Below are 21723 nucleotides of genomic sequence, written 5' to 3' on the forward strand. Positions count from 1 at the left end.
TATATTATTAAGAGTCTTTATCAGGACGAATACTGAATTTCGTAAAATCCTATTTCATCAAGCATTTTATCCTAACATATCATATGTCATATTAGTAGGCGTATATATTACATTAATGGTTTTCTTAAAATTGAATTATCCCCATGTATCTAAATCCTATTTGGTAATTGGATTTTTTAATATATGACTGCATTTTATAAATTCATTATGATTTTATTTATGATTTTTGTACCTATACTCATTAGTAAGATTATAGTTTACTTTCTTTTGCTATCCTTGTCAGAAACAGAATTATCCTAATTTAATAAAATGTATTACTTTTATAAACAGTAATAAAGTTATAAAAAATAAAGCCTAGAAATCACTAACAACTCTCCAAATGCCTACCACTTCTTTTTTAATTAAAAAAAAAATTTTTTTTTAATGGAGTATAGTTGATTTAAAATGTGTTGCCCACCACTTTTTAAACATTTATTTTTTCTTCAGATTCTGGAGCTATCGTAATAAAATCTTGACAGGTCATTTTTCCACCCCACCCTACACTTTAGAGTATAGATAGTATAGATATATATTATACATACATTCCTGAATAGCTGCTTATAAGACAAAATTCTATCTTTCAAATACCACTACCCCCAAAACTCACTTTGTAAAATCAGGAGACATTTTAGATACTAGTGGCTTTTCTTTCTTGCAGGAATTCTCTCCCCCAGGTGTTTCTACAGCCCAATCCCTTATGCTATTTAGGTCTAAACTAAAATGCCACCTCGTCAGAGAAGGCTTCCTTGTCCACCTAATTAAAATACCACTATGACAACTTTATAAGGCTACCGCATAAATCATTAATCAATAATGCCCTGGTAAAATTGTTTCATTTATCATTTTCTTTCTTTCATAATAATCAGTTCTTCAAGCCTTGAACACCTGGGGTTCCATGTAAATGAAGAAAAGCATAGAGTCTTCCAGAAACAAGCTTGTACTCTTTTTCTCATAATAGCAGTACCCAGTCAGCATATGGTAAATATATTCTGCCTACTGTTCTTAGCAGCTCCCCCCATAGAATTAAATACCAACGGAGTAAAACTATGGGGCAAAGAGAAAGTACTTGAAGAAGCAATAATTAGTCTGAGTGATATAGGAGGGGACAGAAATCCCGAGTCCCTCATTTCTTTGGAGAATCATACCTGGAAGTGATCATACAGAAAGTGAATCTTTAAGAAAGAAGTAGAAATTGATTACGAGAATAAAACATGTTCTTTAGCTGTGGCTAAAGACTTTGAACCAGTTTTAGATTCAAATACAACAGGAACATTTCAGTTACCAAGTCCTCTGAAAACAAACCCACTGAATTTGCCCACAGCTATCTTGGAAGACTGCACAGACACCAAGCAAGCTAGAAGAAAAATCCAGATTCCAGAACACACAGCCTGACATCCTAACTTGTTTCTCAGTCATGGTATTAAGTACCAGTAAGAGCAGTATCTTTCACAGAATACAGAAAAAACAGATTTTTTAAATACAGTAAACTCTCCATTTTCCCATCTTATCTCTGACCAAATATTTGTCCATTATTGTGACAGTATTGTGACAGCATTATTCCATTTTAATTTAGATACTTCCCAATAGTCAGTTTAGATACTTTACTGAATGGTGGGAACAGAAGCCAGGCCCTGGAAGTCCATATATTTCTGGTACTGTTATTTTTCTACTCCCATCTCTTATTCTTTAATGTTATCAATAACAAAAAAAAATAACCAAGTATGCCAAAGCTGCAAAATTCTTCAAGTATAAAATTTCAAAAACTGAATTTCCTTTCTGATTTACAAATTATCTAAATTCTTAAGTATAAATAACATATGATTAAAATATGATGGCTTCCCACACTGAATTAGATGTAATAACCAAAAGACAAAGGTAACAGCTAAAGGAGATACAAAATTCTAAATTAAGATGAATCTAACTTAGGTATTTAGGTACAGTATATGCCTATACACTCTCAAATCCAAAGCAATGGATTTTGTTAGCAATTTAAACCTCTCGACTAGTACTACAGTGTTCTTTCTTTCAATTTTTTCCTCCCAGTTCATTCCAATGTATGCAATGTTCCAACAACTCAGGCAACTCAGGCCCAGCAGTCCCTTCCTCAACCTTCTACTGCCTAATTACATGAGGACACATGACATACATATAGTCTCATGCATTGTACATTTCTACTGTCAAATACCTGTTCCCCATTAAATTCAAAATTAATTCATGCATTGATTTCTATGAACAAAACAGAAATGTAATACATTGGATGCCTAACCTCTTGATTTTCTACTCCACTGCTGGAAAGCTCCAAAACAGAACCTCCACTGTCAACTACTGCTGATGTCATTGTTTATTCCCTGAGGAAGCTTCAAACGCAATCAGTCGACGTAATTAAAGGTTCATGGATGATTGCCAGTGTTACAGGTTTGCACTATCATGTTTTAAAAGTCAACAGAGAAGGAGTGGAGTACATATCCAGAAATCCAGTCTTCTAAAGATGAATAACCAGAGAGCCTAAAAAGAGGAAGAATTGAAAAATTATTAAAAATATACAAGATGGATATAAAGCACAACCTATTTTGCATCCAATTTTTAACATTTTTGTAAACTAAAAGGAGACAGGCTTATACAGCCCTGTGTCAAAAGAGGGCAGTAATGAGCGGTCGGCTTACAGCTGTCAAGTTCGTGAACAATCTGAAATACGTTCTTACCAAGCTATTGCACATTGGTGACCTTAAGACATTTACATTCTAAGAGATAAAATGTTATAACTTTCTCCCCTTATGAAGATGTACTATTATTCCTGAAATATTTTGGTAAAAATTCCTGAAATTAAAAAAAAAATTTTACACACTGAAAACATAAAATGTGCTGTACAGAGACAACTTCCAAAATTATTCACCTATTTAACAAATTAAAAGATTTATTGGTTTGTAAATATTTCTTTTTTTTGACCGCACCACGCAGAATGTAGGATCTTAGTTCCCCGACCAGGGATCGAATCCGTGCCCCTCCCCACCCCCAACCCCCCACCCCCAGCAGTGGAAGCACGGAGTCTGAACCACTGGACCACCAGGGAAGTCCCTGGTTTGTAAACGTTTCATTCTTCTTTGGCTCATTTGGTTTGTTTATATGAATAATTAATTAGAATTATCTTTTGCTTATGGTAGCAATCTCATTTTGTGTCCACATTTTGAATACTCTACAAGGTCTATAAAATAGATTAATTTGAGTAACTTATACTTTCAAAGTAGTTTGAAAATAAGGTAGTGAAATGACTTGGAATGACTTTAATATACTTTATCATTCTTTCCTCAATAATTTTTTTGCTATTGGTTCAAAATGCAGTATAGCAAAGGGTTTCAAGAAGACATAATTAAAGCTTTTTCCCCCTACTAGAGATGAATATCAGTATGTACATCATCTAGATTTATGCATTAGATTATTCTAATAATTCTAAAAAGTTACATTTTATTTGATTTTGTATATGTTAAATATTTCATAGAGAAATTACAGAGATTTCTTTCTGACAGGATTTTTTTTCCCATAAAAATTTAAGAATGCAGAAAAATTAAGCATATTTAAAGAGAAAAGAATAACCGTTTCTAATTAATCATTCCATTAATATTGTGTCCTATATTAAATTTGAACACTGGTACCATACAGATATGGAAATAAAATATTAAAGAATTTCCATTAACTTCTACAATAAAAATACCTGAAAAAAAAGCAGAAATTTCACCTCACTACTTAAGACCCATTCAGTACTATTAGTCTCCTTTTTGATCGTATCAACAGAAAATGGGATAGAAAGTATTTGTATCTTAAGAATAAAAATTAAGAAAAATCCACAATCCCATCACACTAAAGCTTACTATTATCATACAAGGTAACAACTATTTTCAATTTCTCTTTTCTAATCATATAGATAGTAATAGCAGAAATAACTTTTACTTACAATTTGAATGTTAAGTAGTCTAAGCATCCTTCACTATTTTCACAACTTGGCAAGAGTTAAAAATATAAACCAGCAGTTCTCTGGAACTACTAGTGGGGGGGGGAAAGACAGCATTAATATAATTCTATTAAAAAATATTTTGCCCAAAATAGGTGTGATTCTGACAGTAGGTACTTATTACAACAAACCATCTCCAAAGCCTGATGGCACACATTTTATAATGAACATAATAAAGAAATTACTCTTCGGCTATTGAGGAATCAAAAGTTTTTATCAAACTTAAAATTTTAAGTCACCACTAAATACCAAGTATCGAGTAACGACAGATTCCAACATACATAGCCTATACCCCACATTATGGGCTATATTTCAATCAACCAACAGGATTTTAACACATGGCTGCAGGTATAACCCCAGATCCCCAGGAGTATAAAATCAAGTTTAAGAAGACTAACCCAATCAACTATACTTCAATAAAAAATAAATAAGTTAGTTAATTTTAAAAACCTAAAAAATTTTAAAAATTAGAAAAAAAAACTAACCCAGAAAACTACTATTGAACGACGCTAATGATATATTATTGCCTGTTAACTTTCCTGCTATTCACTTTCTTGCTGTCTCACCCTCCAAACTTAGCACCCATACAAATCTAAACACCTCAAGCCTCCTCAAATAGCCTTCCTCCTCCTTTCTAAAGCTCATCTATGCACTGGATCTTAGGCCTTGTCCCATCAATTATTCTCTCTTTTTCCTTAACCTTCTCTTTCTGAACATTGGGTTCTTTCCCTCAACATCTAAACATTTACAAGACTCTCTCAACTTTTTTTTTTTTTTTTTTTTTTATGATTTCTTGCCCGTGCTGCGTGCAGCACGAGGGATCCTAATTCCCGGACCAGGGATGGAACCCGTGCCCGCTGCAGTGGAAACGTGGAGTCTTAACCACTGGACCACCAGGGAAGCCCCAAGACTCTCTCATCTTAAACATGACTCCTCCATGACCCTGCATACCCCTCCAGCTACCACTCTAGTTCCTTCCATTCTCAGATAAGGTTCTACCCAAAAATTCTTTTATACCCTGTCTCCACTTCCGGATTTCTCAGGTACTCCTCCTATGGAAGTTTGGCAGCCATCACCACCAACTGAAATTTTTACTAAACTCTGGTTATCAAATCCAATGGATACATTTCTGTCTTCACAGGACTTAATGTCTCTGAAGCATTTGACACTGTTGATCATTCCCTCCTTGGAACTCTATCTTGAATTTATCTTCTCCCTCTCGAGCTATTCCTTTTCAATTCCCTCTTGCAGGCCCACCCCTAGTTTTCAAGGAGCTTGAAGAGTACAAATGTAAGCCCACATACCACATGCCTAAGTATTTTAAAGTTATAAACCAAACTAACAAGCTAGTAAATTTTATTCTACTCTGCTACCTTGACATATACACTTTTATAACAACCTACAAGGCTAAGTTCCGATTTGGCATTCTCAGACTCAACATCTATGGCGGCGGGGTGGGGGGAGGGGACGGGAGGCCCGTACTCCCCCATCACCCTGCAGCTTGCCCCTTTCTCTCATCCCACCTTTGGCTCCACTCCAGACTACGAGGAGCCTCATATACACACACGTGGACATCCCCGACAACATGTCTAAGCTCTGGCCACATGCCTGCAGACAGCTGCCACTTGGCCATCCCTTAGGCCTAGGGAAGCCCATACATGTGGTATAGTTAACAGAGGAGAGAATCAGGGAAAAGACCTGTGAAGGGTTACATGGGCAGGGAATTCTGGGATTCAAATACTCTTAGCTTGATCTAGAAATAGGTTCCAGATGGATTGGTCCCTCAAAATCCTCATCCTATCAGCAGGGGTTAGCTGCAGGAAGGCCGGAGGAGGACCTCTAAAGCACAAGACCCAGAGCAGGGTTCCCGCCTGGGTAACTCTAAGGACAGTGCAACTCTCTGGTCAATCCTGGTAGGTGTTTCCAGGATCCCATCCCCAGTCCTCTTCTGCTTCTTCACTCTCTCTAAACCATCTCATGCACTGCCACGGCTTCACTCAAATCTCTCTTCCAGTCTAAACCACTTTATGGGCTCCAGTTTGTCTGCTAGATACTTTCTTGCCTGTACTTCCTTGTGAAATTAAATAGGGTATAAATAAATAGCAAGCATCTATTCCAGGATATCCCAAGGACTCCATTAATTAATTCAGTCATTCAACAAACACTAATTGAGCACCTTTTATATATGAATAGTTTTCGGTCGCTAGAGGTACAGTGGTGAAAAAAGCAGAAGTCCTTGTTCTTATGTATCTTAAATTCCAGTGGGGAAAGATGAAAAAAGCAAAATATGTTTAGCACCCATGTAGACAGTGATAAAGGCTAAGGAGGCAAATGAACCAAAAGGAGAAAATATTTGGCAAGGAAGAGGGCTGCAATTTCAAACTGGGTAATCAGAGAAGAATTCACTGAAAAAGTGACATATGAGTGAAAACTCGGAAGTAGGAAGGAGTTGTGCCAGTGACAGGGGGCATGGGGAGAGCTCCCTCGTGAAAGGAAAGACAACATTCAAGATCTTCAAGAGGGAATAAGCCTGAAAGTTCAAAGATCAGCAAGGAGGCCAATACGGCTGGAGGGAAGCGAGCAAGAGGAAGGAAGAGTAGATGATGACGACCAAGAGGTAAGGGAAGGGGTTATGTACGCCCTCTATGAGGACTCTGCCTTTGACCCAGGGAGAAGGAGGGTTTTACGCACAGAGATGACCTGATTATTCTAACGGTCATTCAGCTGCTGGGTTGAGAACAGACAAGGGGACAGGGCCAGAAGCAGGGAGATCAATTTGGAAGCTACTCTAATAACTAGGTGAGAAATGACAGTGGCTAGGACTGAGTGGTAGGTTCTGGAGAGAGCGAACAGTGGTCAACTTTTAGAAATTTTTGTAGGTAAAATGGGCAAAATTTGATAGCAAACTGGATGCGGGGTGTGAATGAAAGAGAAGAGTCAAGACTGAATCCAGAGAAATCAGTCAGAACACCTGGACTAGCCATGAAACGGGATGAACGACGCTGGGAAACAAGTCCAGTACGTCCCAAACTCAACTTTTTCTCTGCTACCTCCCCCAAGGTATGAGCTCGCCTACTGTGCTTTATTAGCCCCATAAGCTACCCTGTCACCTACACCAGTTGCCTAAAACAACAGAGGCTGAAGTCATCTGGGACTCCTTTCCCCAGCAACACCATCATCCTCTCTCACTTCTGACTCTTGCTCTATAATCTCACATCCTCTGCCCTAGTTGAGGTCCTTGTTATCATTTTTCTATAGCTGTAAGAGCCTCAGATTTGGCCTCTTGGCCTCTAACCTTCCCTCCCTTCAAGCCCATCTAACTGCACTGTCAGGGTGATCCAAGATGGAATAACGTCGGGCCCCTCTCAAAATTCTTCAGCAGTCCATCATCACCTGCAAGATGAAATTTCAACCTCTTTGCAAGCATACTGATTTAGTAGAAACGAGCAAGGGGTCTAGGTCTCTTTTTCAGAAGTTATGAAATGTTCATTCTGATATGCTCCAGTATGGAAGTCACAAATCTAATCCATGCTCACTGGTCCAGCCTCACTTTCCTTTACTCCCTCCATCTTGGTTGTTTACACTACAGCTGTTTACAGTTCTCTACATTCTTCTCTCTCCTGTCTTGACACCCTTCCCCTGTTGGCCCATTTGGCCAATTCCTAGCTGTCTTACAGGCCTCAGCTCTCAAGCAACCTCATCACTGAAGGGCTCAAGATCATTTTCTGTAATTCTCTTCCCCCAATTCACATTATATACCTCCCTCACAAGAACATCAGGGAAGTAACAGCTTCCAGTTGCCACCTCCCATCAACCACAGCAAGCCCAACACCTATGCCTTTCCTGAGTGCTCCCTAAAATCCTGCTTCTCTTTACCTTCTTAATATTCTTACCTCCTTACCACTTTCTCAAAGCACCACGTTTTAAACATCTGTGTATCCAGGTTTTAAACATCTGTGGTTGATACCACCTAAACCACTGCCTTTCATATAGCAGATAAACAGTAAAGATGTGATGAATACGAGGGTAAACAAACATGTTCCCATCAGACAAATGTCTTCACTGTTCACTACACAGACCATGCTCATTCCCAGCCCTATCCCTTTGCTGGTTCCCTTCTCTCATCAGGAATGCCCTTTTCTTTGATTATTCAGATTCTACCTGCCCCTCGTGGACAACTTTTCCCCTATAATAACATCACCTCTTTCCTCTCTCTTACTATACCAGTTTTTTCAGTAACATTTATTAAGCACTTAACTGTATACCAAATATAGCACTACGCCAAGAACACAAAAAAAAAGTTAGGACTCAGCCTGCAAACACCTTAGAGTCTAGTAAGTAGAAGCACTCGAAGCAATTACCATAATGTAAACGCCATAAAGGAAACTACAATGTACAGTGGAAACATTAAAAAAGAGAACACCCAGTCGGCCCTGGGGGTGGGGGGGGGGAGGGGGAGAGGGGATGGGAAGATTCCAGAAAAGACTTCAGAAAGGAGCCACCACTTGGTCTGGGGTTAGAAGAAGGGGTGGAAACTGGCCTAACAATAAGAGAAACAATTCTGAATCTTAAATACTAAGTGAACTGTCAGGACTGAAAAAAACTGTGAGAAATGATAGCAAACCTAAGTATCACTCAGAAGTAAATGCAGCTCAGACTATAATTTAGTTGCTTAGAATACAGATCACACTCTCATCAAAAACAGTTTATGTGTATGATTTTATTTACATAAGTACAAAAACAAGGAAAACTCAATCTATGATATTAGAAATATGATACTATATTACAAAAGGCTACTATCACTAATATATAAGTAATGCTTAAAATAGAGAATAAAGGACCAAAAAAAAAAAAAAAACAAGAGAAAAATATGAAAAACTGTGGTATAAAAAACAACTGTGGTATAAAAAATATGAAAATATGAAAAACACAAATACACAATTCACAAAACCAGATACAAAAATAACCCTTAAACATAAGATGTTCAAATTCACTCATAGAGAAAGGCAAGTTTTTAAAAATTGAAATACCATTTCTCTGATCTATCAGATTGCTGAAAATTAAAATGTATGTAACATTATATTCTGTTGATAAAACTGTGTACATTTATACACTGCTGGTGGGAAGCAAGGTGACACAACACTTTGGGAGGAGAATTTGGCAATATCTAACAAAACTACATATGTACTTACCTTTTAAAACAGCTTTATTGAGATATAATTCACATATCACACAGTTCATCAACTTAAAGCATATAATTTAAAGGTTTTTAGTAAATGAATGAAGTGCCATCATCACCACAATCTAATTTTAGAACATTCTCAGCACACCCCCTCCCCAAAAAAAACCCTCACGTCCATTAGCAGTCACTCCCCATCATCCCCCAACCTCACGTCCTTGGCAATACTAATCTACTTCCTATCTCTAGAGATTTGCTTGTTCTGGCCATTTCATATAAATAGAATTTTAAATATGTGGACTTTTGTGACTGGTGTCTTTCACTTAGTACGTTTTCAGTATTCATCTATGTGTAACATGTATTAGTATTTCAATTCTTTTATTGCTGAATAATATTCCATTGCATAGATATATCACATTTTATTTATCCATTCATCAGTTGGTGCAAAGTTGTTTCCACTTTTTGCCTATTATAAAATGATGCTGCTATAAAAATTCATGTACAAGTTTTTGTGTAGACATATGTTTTCTTTTCTCTTAGTATATACCTAGGAATGGAACTGCTAGAACACACAGTAACTCTGTGCTTAATATTTTGAGAAAATGCCAAACTACATCATTTTACATTGTCATCAGCAGTGTATGAAGGTTCTAATTTCTCGACATCCCCATCAACCCATGTTGTAGGTAATCTGTAATGCAGCAATAGATAATTATTAACACATCATCTTGGTAGATGCAATAAAAATCACCTGATAAATTTTATAATTAAAAGAAAAAAGCAGCCAAGACTCAATGGCAAAATATTTAAAACTTTTCCCCAATACTGGGAACAGAACAAATATACCTACAATTGCCACTTCAATTCAAAACCACAGTGGCAATCCTGACCAGCAGAGTTTGATAAGGAAAAATTAAAAGGCACAAGAAATGGAAAGGAAGAGGGACTTCCCTGGCAGCGCAGTGCTTAAGAATCCGCCTGCCAATGCAGGGGACAGGGGTTCGATCTCTGGTCCGGGAAGATTCCCACATGCCACGGAGCAACTAAGCCCGTGCACCACAACTACTGAGCCTGTGCTCTAGAGCCCGCGAGCCACAACTACTGAACCCACGCTCTGCAACTACTGAAGCCCACGCTCTCTAGGGCTCACATGCCACAACTACTGAGCCCACGTGCTGCAACTACTGAAGCCCACGCACCTAGAGCCTGTGCTCCGCAACAAGAGAAGCCACCTCAGTGAGAAGCCCGAGCACCGCAACGAAGAGCAGCCCCTGCTCGCCACAACTAGAGAAAGCCCACGCACAGCAACGAAGACCCAACGCAGCCAAAAAATAAATAAAATTTAAAAAGAAAAAAGAAATGGAAAGGAAGAAATGAAGCTACCATTGTTTGTAGATAAGACTCTCTACATAGAAAACCCAAAAGAACCTTCAGATATTAGAAGAAGAGGGTTTGCAAGATGCGTGGATACAGATCAATGCAGTAAGTCCCCTACATACGAAACTTCAAGCTGTGAACTTTCAAAGATGAGAACGTGCGTTCACATGTCCAATCACATAAGTTAGTTCACATGTCTGGCGTACATTGTCACGTGCGTGCATCCTGTACAAGTGGTTGTGCTTTTGTGTACTTTACTGTACAATACTGTACAGAGTACAGTAGTACGGTATCTTTATTTCAAGCCCAGGACCCAAATGTAGAATGGTACACAAAGGTTGCAGCAGCCGTTCAGAATGCAATCCCGTGCTACCGTGTCATCTATGACGAGAAAAAAAGAGCTACCACCCAGACATCACTGGATCATTTTTTCAAGAGGGTAGATAGAATTGAATCGAGCAATGAACCAGAACCTGGGCCATCAACATCAGGCGTGAGTGAAACTGCACCTTGCCCTCCGTCTCCTACTGCGGACAATCCTGATTCAGCTCTACCATCTCCCACCTCCTCTCCCTCCTCCAGTTAGGAACTCTCCTGGCCTGTTCAGTCGATGCCAGCCCCTGGATGCCAGCTACTGTACTGTACTACTGTACTTTTCAAGGTACTGTACTGTAAGATTAAAAATGTTTTCTTTATCTTTTGTGCTTGTTTTTTAATGTATTATTTGTGTGAAAAGTATTATAAACCTATTACAGTACAGTACTATATAGCCAATTGTGTTAGTTGAGTTCCTAGGCTAACTGCTGGACTAACGAACAAACTGGACTTATGAACGCGCGCTTGGAACGGAACTCGTTCGTATGTAGGGGACTTACCATATATAAAAATCAACTGTTTCTCTATGTACCCGCAACAAACAGAAAATGTAATTTTTAAAAAGGATATCATTTACAATAACCACAAAAATATAAGACTCCTAAGACTTGGGAACTCCCGGCAGTTAGGGAACTGCAGTGGTGAGGACTCAGCGCTTTCACTGCCGTGGCCTGGGTTCAATCCCTGGTCAGGGAACAAAAATCCCACAAGCCACGTGAAGATACCTAAGACTCAACCTAACAAAGACCTCTACGGAGAAAATGAATAAATGTATTGAAAGAAATTAAAGAAATCTTGGGAATTCCCTCGGAGTCTTGGATAGGAAAGCTCAATATCTTAAAGATGTCAATGATCAACAAATTCATCTAACAAATTCAATATATTTCCAGTCAAAAATCCCAAGATGGTTTTACAAAAACCTTGATAAAGATAGTTAAGAAAAATTAAAAAAAAGGGGGGGGATGTACAAGAACAAAGGGCAAAAGTGAGCCAAAACCCTCTGGAGAAGAACTGCCCTACCTAGTCTAGTCTATGGTAATTAGACAATAAGTAGTGGTGTAGACATAACCAAATATACCAATGGAACAGAATATAGAGGCCAGAAAAAGACCCACGCATATTGGAAACTTAATGTAGGAAGAGGAAGTGTTAAAATCAATGGGAAAAAAAGACTATTAAATGATGCTGAGACAAGTGATTATCCATACAAGACAAAAATTAAATCACCACCTCTCACCATTCACAAAATAAATTACAGGTGTACTAAAGACCTAAATATACAAACTTTTTTCAAAATTAGAAGGAAATATAGAATATCTTCATGAACTCATAGTTAAGGAAAAATTACTAAATACATGGAAAGCAAAAAACAAAGAATTACTAAACTTGACTACACCAATTTTTTTAAAAAATTCATAACAATGGAAACCAAAAACAAAACCAAAGGACAAGACACTAGGAAACGTAATTCCCCTCCCTCCAAAAAAAGGGGAAAAAAAGAACTCCTACTAATTAATAAAAAATATACACAACCAAAATCTATTAAAGATTTTAAAATAAATTATTAAGGCATGCATGGCTAAAAGTGATATAAATTCTTGTCAAGGTTCTAGTTCTCAGGAGTTCCCTGGTGGTCCAGTAGTTAGGACTCAGCGCTTTCACTGCCTGGGCCAGAGTTCAATCCCTGGTTAGGGAACTAAGATCCCTCCTGCAAGCCGAGAGGCGCACACACACACACACACACACACACACACAAATGCTCTAGTTCTCATGCTGAATGACGCACTCATGTGTGTTTATCATATTAAAAATAAACAAACAACAGCCATTACTGGGCAAATTATTTGTGTCATGAATCAAGGATTATGATTCATCTAATTTTGTACAACTGGGGTCCAAGGAGAGGTTGAAAACTGATTTTATTAGCTTCCCATCTAAAGTGTGAAATCCATTCACATGAATTGCTTCTCTTTAAATGTGTTGTGTAAATTGAATAATATTTACTAATCCTTTGACAAACTCTCTTATTTACAATTTTCCAACAGGCTGTGTTCATTTTTTCTGACTTAATTGCTTCTTAATGCAATTCTTAATTTGTAAGAAAGCTGTGTCAGCATAGGGGGTCACAGTTACCGTACCTGCTATTGCAGCAAATATATCTAAACAACCTAATGGATCAGAAAGAGAAACAGCAATTCCATTTACAGGACATTTCAAGAAAAAGTAAAACTATAGGAACAGAAAACAGATCAGTGGGAAGGCGTTATCTCAAAGGGCACAAGGAACTTTTGGGGGGTGACAGCAATGTTCTATATCTTGACTGTGGTGGTGACTGCATAATGATATGAATTTGTCAAAATCATGGAAATGTAAGGATGAATTTCACTACACGTAAACTTCAATAAACTTGACTTTAAAAGAAGGAGAGGACAATGCTACAAATTAGAATTTAACCTATTAAAGAGATTCTTATTCAATATTAACATTATCATCATACTAAGAAGAACTGTAGCTTGTAATCTAAACTTATGTACAGTTTGACTCACAACTAGTACCTGCCTATGGAATCAGAAAATTCTCCCCCTAAAAAACCTTATTATTCTTAGTCACTTTATTGGTAAAATTAAACCTTTTAAATTTGGAACTCAATTCCTGAAATACTTCCGATTCATATTTTCATTGTTCTTTTTTTTTTAATTATCTACCAAGTCTGACAGGAATTATATATGTAGTTTATAATGCTAATATAATAATAGCCTCAATAGTCTCAACTATGTATTCTTCTATTTCTATGTTACTGAATCAAGCATTTTTATGCATTGTCCTTTCATCCTTACAATAACCCTGTGAAATAGGTATAATTATTCCCCCTATTACATGAGGACTATTTTAACAGTATGCTTTATATTTAAGAGCTAGTATGACTAACAGTTAAGAGCCTACTGACCACTGTATCCCCAGAATACAGTAGGTACTCAATAAATATTTGTTGAATGTTGGCTTTACCTGTGACTACATAATCCTGGGCAGTTATTTATCTCTGTAAACTTCAATATCCTCATCCATAATAAGATAGTAAAACAACTCTGGGAAGTCGGTGTGTTTAGTTCTTTTAATCCTTTACATAAAGTGCCTGGCACACTATGAGTACTGAATGAATGTAACTTTATTACTATTATGTCTTTGATAGCATCAATCAGAGCTGTACCATATTGCCAAAGCTTCATATTAAGAATAAAGCAGTAGGGGCTTCCCTGGTGGCGCAGTGGTTGAGAATCTGCCTGCCAATGCAGGGGACACGGGTTCGAGCCCTGGTCTGGGAAGATCCCACATGCTGCGGAGCAACTAGGCCCGTGAGCCACAACTACTGAGCCTGCGTGTCTGGAGCCTGTGCTCCGCAACAAGAGAGGCCGCGATAGTGAGAGGCCCGCGCACCGCGATGAAGAGTGGCCCCCACTTGCCGCAACTAGAGGAAGCCCTCGCACAGAAACGAAGACCCAACACAGCCATAAATAAATAAATTTTAAAAGAATCCCACTCTTTAAAAAAAAAAAAAGAAGATAAGTTTGCAGGCAGAGTAAAGAGAATAAGTCATTTTATAGCCAACTCCTTTCCATTTAAAAAAAAAAAAAGAATAAAGCAGTAACAGATGATTATACCTAAAACCTAACTGCTCCTCATGCAAAACTGAGATGTTCATCCTTCTAACTTGTTAAAACAAAATTAGTACATTTTAAAGGGATAAAAAGTAAACTAATGAATCTTTTAAAGAAAGAAGAATCCCCCTCTGAAAATGGAACTGAGTCTAAGCAGTATACAGTTGACAAATATTTGGGCCCACAAGTCAGGGCTGGAAATTATTTGGGCAGAAAGTGGTCATGTCATGGGACTTACTTTAGGGCAAGGTGATTGATCTAGATATTTTAAACTGCATGCTAGAAATTTACAGTATAAGAGAAATTACATGAGATTACTGGAAGAGATCTTAGAGCTCATTTTATAGAAGAAATAGATTGAAGAGGCTAATTGGAAAATTAAGTAAAATATCGATAACTTGCCAACCATAAAACAATTCTGCATTTCAAGAGTCCCATACAATGGATAATAATATCTTAAAATCCTTATTTACTCACGGCCCTGAGTTTTGACACACAAAGTCATAGAATAACACACAGATAAGAAATGAACTTAGATAATCTGTGATTTCATCTCAGTTCTGTTTAAGGTATTTTGATGCTTTTCTTGCCAGGCATGTTTTGGTTGTTTTCTTCATCATCCAAAGAACTACAATGGCCAGGTTCCTGGGCATAACCTAACAAATGCTGGTTTGTTCAATTTATTTTATGATGGTGAAAATCTAAGAGGGAATTATCATCCTAAAATACTCTGAATAATCAAACATTAGAGTTATTTAAAGAACTGATGAGCAAAGAGATGGCAAGACAAAATCAACCTGACTGCGCTACCCACAATTACCACTGGAGCTAAAAATGATACTGCTGCCTAGCTATACTCCTTTAATATTTTTATCCTCCTAATCTCTGTTACCATTTCACATATGCTCAAATTGTAGGGCAGTAATAATAAAGGCCATAATAAGTATATGGAGGAAGAGATCACATTAAGCACATCTTAGAATCCAACCTATCTTGAGGATGAAGATAAGCAACAAAGGTCTGATTTTTTTTTTGTTTTTTTTTTTTTTGGCCACACTGTACAGCATGCATCAAACCCGTGCCCCCTGTAGCGGAAGCAGAGCCTTAACTACTGGACCACCGGCGAAGTCCCCAAAGGTCTCATTAGTAATCCGTAACCCTAAACGTATATGAATATTCATTTCTAGACTTATTCTATGAACTATCTGTAAGAAATACTAAATGGTGGAAATAAATGTTTAGCCATGTATATTCTGTGAATAAGCACACTTCCAAATCAAGTAAGAACCAGACAGGAGAATATGTACTAGGAGGTTTGGTTAGGGGAAAAAGTAGCAATCAAAGTCACCAGCTTATCCCCTGACCATTGCACAGACTTTTAAGAAGTCTCAAATATGGTCACAAAAGCCTCTTGTACATCCAAAGAGAGACACATAAAAGACTTAAAAGACTTGTTTCAACTGGCTTAAGGTAGTCAAGCAACTGCTTTACAGGAAGCTGAAGCTAGAGGTGATCAGGGTATATGGCAGATTCTCAGTCATCAAGAAGCCTAAAATCTACTTAGGTTCTATTCAGCAAAGCAAACTGGGAAAAGTTTTCTTTTTGAAGGAGAGATAAATTGCCAATCCAGCAACTGCCATCCTCAAGACCCTAGTGCAGGACTTCCCTGGTGGCGCAGTGGTTAAGAATCCGCTGGCCAATGCAGGGGACATGGGTTCGAGCCCTGGTCCGGGAAGGTGCCACATGCTGTGAAGCAACTAATAAGCCCGTGTGCCACAACTACTGAGCCTGCACTCTAGAGCCTGCGAGCTACAACTACTGAGCCCACGTGCCACAACTACTGAGCCCGTGCGCCCAGAACCCATGCTCTGCAACAAGAGAAGCCACCGCAATGAAAAGCCTGTGCACCGCAACGAAGAGCAGCCCCCGCTCGCTGCAACCAGAGAAAGCCTGCGCGCAGCAACAAAGACCCAACGCAGCCAAAAATAAATAAATAAATAAATAAATTTATTTATTAAAAAAAAAAAAGACCCTAGTGCAGATAATTCTAAAACGTTCGCCAACTTCTTCACTACCGTGACTTAAAAGGAAGCAAAGAACTGCTCTTCACAACAACCTTTTTTAATATTCTGGTTTGACAGGATATGAATTCATTAATGTGAATTTATCCTAGAGGTAACTCGATAACTAGCTTAGCTTATATTTTCTTCTTCTTGCAAACAATGAAGGGATAACAGTAGTTAACATTTATAGAGCATTTACTCTATGCCAGCATTATTCGAAACTCACTACATGTATTAATCTATTTAATCTACACAATCCTACAAAACAGGTATAATTCCCCATTTTACATTTGGGGAAACTGAGGCACCGGGCGATTTTTAAGTAAGAATTTCAACCTAAGCCGTCTGGCCCCAGACTCTGTGCTCTTAAAGTTTTTCTGCCGCATGATTATACAAGTGTTTTTAACATTGAAACTGTGAACGAATCATATAGAACCTCTCCCACCCCACCCCTGGGAGATTTTTCTACCTACTTCCTTTATTGACTCATAACATGAGCTGATTAGAAGGCTTAAAATATGCTAAATGGGAATTACATCTACCTTATCTACATAAGCATACATATTTTTTTTCCCTTTCCAAAAAAAGGGGGTGGTGGGAGGAGGGAATTAATTATTTAACTCACAAATTCTCTCATATAAGTTCTGTAGGCCTTAGGGAGAAAGTGACAGTATCAGAAATTCTTTCTCCTTTGGCTTTAGGGTTGAGCTTTTTTTTTTTTTTTAACATCTTTATTGGAGTATAATTGCTTTACAATGGTGTGTTAGTTTCTGCTTTATAACAAAGTGAATCACCTATACATATACATATATCCCTGTATCTCCTCCCTCTTGTGTCTCCCTCCCTCCCACCCTCCCTATCCCACCCCTCTAGGCGGTCACAAAGCACTGAGCTGATCTCCCTGTGCTATGCGGCTGCTTCCCACTAGCTAGCTATTTTACATTTGGTAGTGGATATATGTCCATGCCACTCTCTCACTTCATCCCAGCTTACCCTTCCCCCTCCCTGTGTCCTCAAGTTCATTCTCTACGTCTGCGTCTTTATTCCTGTCCTGCCCCTAGGTTCTTCAGAACCATTTTTTTTTTTTAGATTCCATATATATGTGTTAGCATATGGCATTTGTTTTTCTCTTTCTGACTTACTTCAGAGCTTATTTTTTATTTGTTTTTGACTTACTTCAGAGCTTATTTTTTATTTGTTTTTTAGAAAGAAATGTTGGCCTGCAATTCTGTATTAGCAAGAAACAAAGATTCTCAGGTATAGACTTTATATGCTAATTAAGATTTACCCATACTTACCTGGAACCAAAATATAAACTTTCTCATAATGTTAAATAAAAAGGCCCCTGCAGAAGCAACTAGGGGAAAATGTGCACCCAGTCTCTCACTCCGAGGCCTAAACCCTAACTATTTACAAGATTATCTCCCTTTACCTAATTAAGCCAAGGTTTATACCTTCCCCACAGGCCCTGGATCATGCGTGCTTACAGGGCCTGTAGAATGTATAATGAATAGATCAATGAACAAACGCACGCTTATTCTTATTTGAAGGACTAAATATCATCTTCTCCATTGTACCTGCGACTCTAATCACTGGCCAAGAATCTCTGCCGTTGCTGTAACTGTACTACAAATTCAAAGTTTTACAGATATTGGGTTTTTGTTTTATTTTTAGATAGTTAAAGTTCAAGGAAGAAACATCAGGAAAAAGTTACTTTCCCTTCTATTCTTTATAAAGCTAAAATCATTCATAGAAAATCCTAGAAATATTTATTCACACTCAGAAGCTGTTAAACAATAAAATTATAGGACTTCCCTGGTGGCGCAGTGCTTAAGAATCCATCTGCCAATGCAGGGGACACGGGTTCGATCCCTGGTCCGAGAAGATCCCATGTGTCACAGAGCAACTAAGCCTGTGCACCATGACTACTGAGCCTGCGCACTAGAGCCCGCATGCTGCAACTACTGAGCCCGCGTGCTGCAACTACTAAAGCCTGCGCGCCTAGAGCCCATGCTCCGCAACATGAGAAGCCACCACAATGAGAAGCCCGCGCACCGCAACAAAGAGTACCCCCCGCTCGCTGCAACTAGAGAAAGCCCACACGCAGCAACGAAGACCCAACGCAGCCAAAAGTAAAAATAAAAAAAAGAATAAAATTATATACTGGGCTATAAATTAACTCTTTCGTCAAGAATGAAGGTCACTGCAATATTTTTCCACTGTTTTCCCACCACACTTAGAAAAAAATCTAAACTCTTTAACATGGTCTTTATAAAGATCAACCCAGGGGCAGCCCACCCCTCCTCTCTGATCTCATTCATCCCTCATTTCTCTTTCACTGGCTTGCTGAGCTCCAGCCACACTGGCCCCATTCCTACAACACACCAAGCTTATTCTGCACCTCCTGTTCTCTAGGCTACAAGGGTCTTCCAGATCATCTACAGACTGAATCCTCCTGACACATCATGCAGCTCTCACTTCAAATACCACCTCTTCAGAGAGACATTTCCTTCATGGCTCCCCTCCCCCAAATAATATCACATTTCCAGGTAGCTGCCCCATCATTCTCTATTTGAGATCCCATTACCCGATTTGTTCACTATATTTATCATTCTCTAAGATTATCTTGTTTATATGTTTAATGCATGTCTCCTCTAACAGAATATAAGGTTCCATGAGAACAAGTACTGCATTTACCTTATTTACTACAATCTCTCAAGGACCTAAAATGAATAATACTATACTACTAAATGTACAGGCTCATATGAAGATTTTGATATCTTATAACCATTCTAACTCATTATATTGCTCTCTTAGGATTCTTCCGTTTCTCCTACCCATTAGCACCTACCATGATAGAATTAAACAGAAAGAAATATGGACAAACAAGTAGACTTTATACTGTATGATCAGTTCAGGGAATGAACTAAGGTTTCAGAATTAATGGCATGTCTTTCAAATTGTACACTGATCCTACTTATCAATAAACACTAGTAATTATAAGTAAACTGTTAATTATGTTTGAAAAGAAACTATCAGATGAAATTTAGCATTTATGAGCAATATACTTTCATGCATATCATGAAATACAGATGAAAATATTGAATATGATTTAGAAATAAAACAAACTCCATTTTAGGATTTAACACATAGTTTAGATATCATCTTCTATCTAAAATTTAATTTTATCTCCAAATAAACCACGTTTAAAGAATTAAAGGAAAGTATGACAACTGTAACTCATATAACTCATATCAATAAAGATACAGATATTATTTTAAAAAAGAATAAAATGGAAATCCTGGAGTCAAAAAGTATAATAATTCTAGAGTTGAAAAGTATTAAGAACCAAAATTTTAAATTCATTAGCAGAGTTCAAAAAGCAGATTGGAGATGACAGAAGAAAGAGCCAATGCACTTGAAGATATATCAATAGAAATTACCAATTCTGAAGAACAGAAAAGAATTTTTTAAAAAAATCTTTCAATGAACAGAGCCTCAGAGACTTAGGAATACCATCAAGCATGCCAACATACATGTAATGAGAGTCCCAGAAGAAAAGGAAAGAGAGAAAAGGATAGAAAAAATACTTGAAGAAACTATAGTTAAAACTTACCAAATGTTTAAAATATGGTAATCTCTACATTTAAGTTTACTGATTCCAAAGTAGGATTAACACATAGAGATCCACACCTAGACATACCACAGTAAAATTGTTGACTAAAGACAGGAAATCTTGAATGCACAAAAAGAAAAATAACTCATCAGAAACAATGAAGGCCAAAAAGCACGAGATGACATATTCAAAATGCTAAAAGGAAACAAATGTAACAAAGAATTCTATATCCAGCAAAACTATTCTTCAAAAATAAAGGCAAAATAAAAACAATCTCAAGAAACAAAAACTGAGATAATTCATTAATAACAGACTTTCCTTACAAGAAATCCAAAAGGAAGTCCACCAGACTGAAAGGAATAACCAGCCCATAACTCAAATACATAAAAAGAAATAAAGATCACATAAACGGTAAATACATGGTAAATATTAAAAAAAAAAACTTTAAAAATACTTGTTCTTCCCTTAACTATCTTTAAAGACATACAGTTGCATTAAAATATTATAAAACTGTATTGTTGGGCTTCTAGAACATAAAAATTTAATATGTGTGACAATACTAACACACAGGAGGGGGGAGAAAATGGAGCAAATTTTCTATATTTTACTACAATTAAATTAGTCAATTCTGAAGTAAACTGTAATAAATTAAGACACACACTGTAATCCCTAAAGCAACCTAAGAAAATAACTAAAAAATCCAGTTAAGAAACTAACAAAGGAATTAAAATGATACCCTGGAAAATATCTACTAACTCCAGAACAGGGAGTAGAAGGCAATCAAAGAAATAAAAAGGAAATGAGACGTATGGAAAGCAACTAGCAAAACTGCATAAATCTGAATATCAACTATTACATTAAATGTGAACAGATTAAACCTTCCAATCAAAAGGCAGAAGTGGTCAAACTATTTTTTTTCAAATACGCATTTTAACTATATACTGTAAGATACACTTCAGATTCAAAAACAAATAAGTTGAAAGTAAAAAAAAAGAAAAAGATATAGAATGCAAACAGTAAGCACAATAGAGCTGGAGTAGCTACACTAACACCAGACAAACTACTACTATAAGATGTATGTATGTGTATTATTGTATATGTATATCATCATACCTAACACCAGTGCCCCAAAAATATGAAGCAAAAATTGACAGAACTGGCCTTCCCTGGTGGCGCAGTGGTTGAGACTCCACCTGCCAATGCAGGGGACACGGGTTCGAGCCCTGGTCCAGGAAGATCCCACATGCCGCGGAGCAGCTAAGCCCCATGCACTACAACTACTGAGCCTGCGCTCTAGAGCCCGTGAGCCACAACTACCAAGCCTGCGTGCTGCAACTACCGAAGCCCGCACGCCTAGAGCCCATGCTCCACAATAAGAGAAGCCACTGCAATGAGAAGCCCGCGCACTACAA

The 21723-nt window shown here is 37.6% G+C and overlaps 1 protein-coding gene across 11 annotated transcripts in view; it reads right to left on the reverse strand.

The window, feature by feature from the left end:
* Positions 1–21723, reverse strand: part of ELF2 (E74 like ETS transcription factor 2) — a 92580-nt gene that overhangs the window by 63734 nt on the left and 7123 nt on the right. For 9 of the 11 annotated variants that reach the window (XR_014243904.1, XR_014243905.1, XM_082389812.1 and 6 more), the window contains exons 2-3: positions 3989–4077; positions 2306–2544 (exon numbers count right to left, since the gene is read on the reverse strand). The exons of 1 other annotated variant lie outside the window; for it this stretch is intronic. Coding sequence is in view for 6 of the 10 variants with exons in the window: in XM_082389812.1 (XP_082245938.1) it covers positions 2306–2377 (72 nt within the window). In the remaining 4 variants the exon portion in view is untranslated. The remainder of the gene's footprint in view (positions 1–2305; positions 2545–3988; positions 4078–21723) is intronic. One more of the 11 variants, XM_082389818.1, reaches the window with a different exon arrangement.

The sequence above is a fragment of the Balaenoptera borealis genome (genome assembly GCF_965194805.1).
Source record: "Balaenoptera borealis genome assembly, chromosome: 4".
NCBI lineage: Eukaryota > Metazoa > Chordata > Mammalia > Artiodactyla > Balaenopteridae > Balaenoptera > Balaenoptera borealis.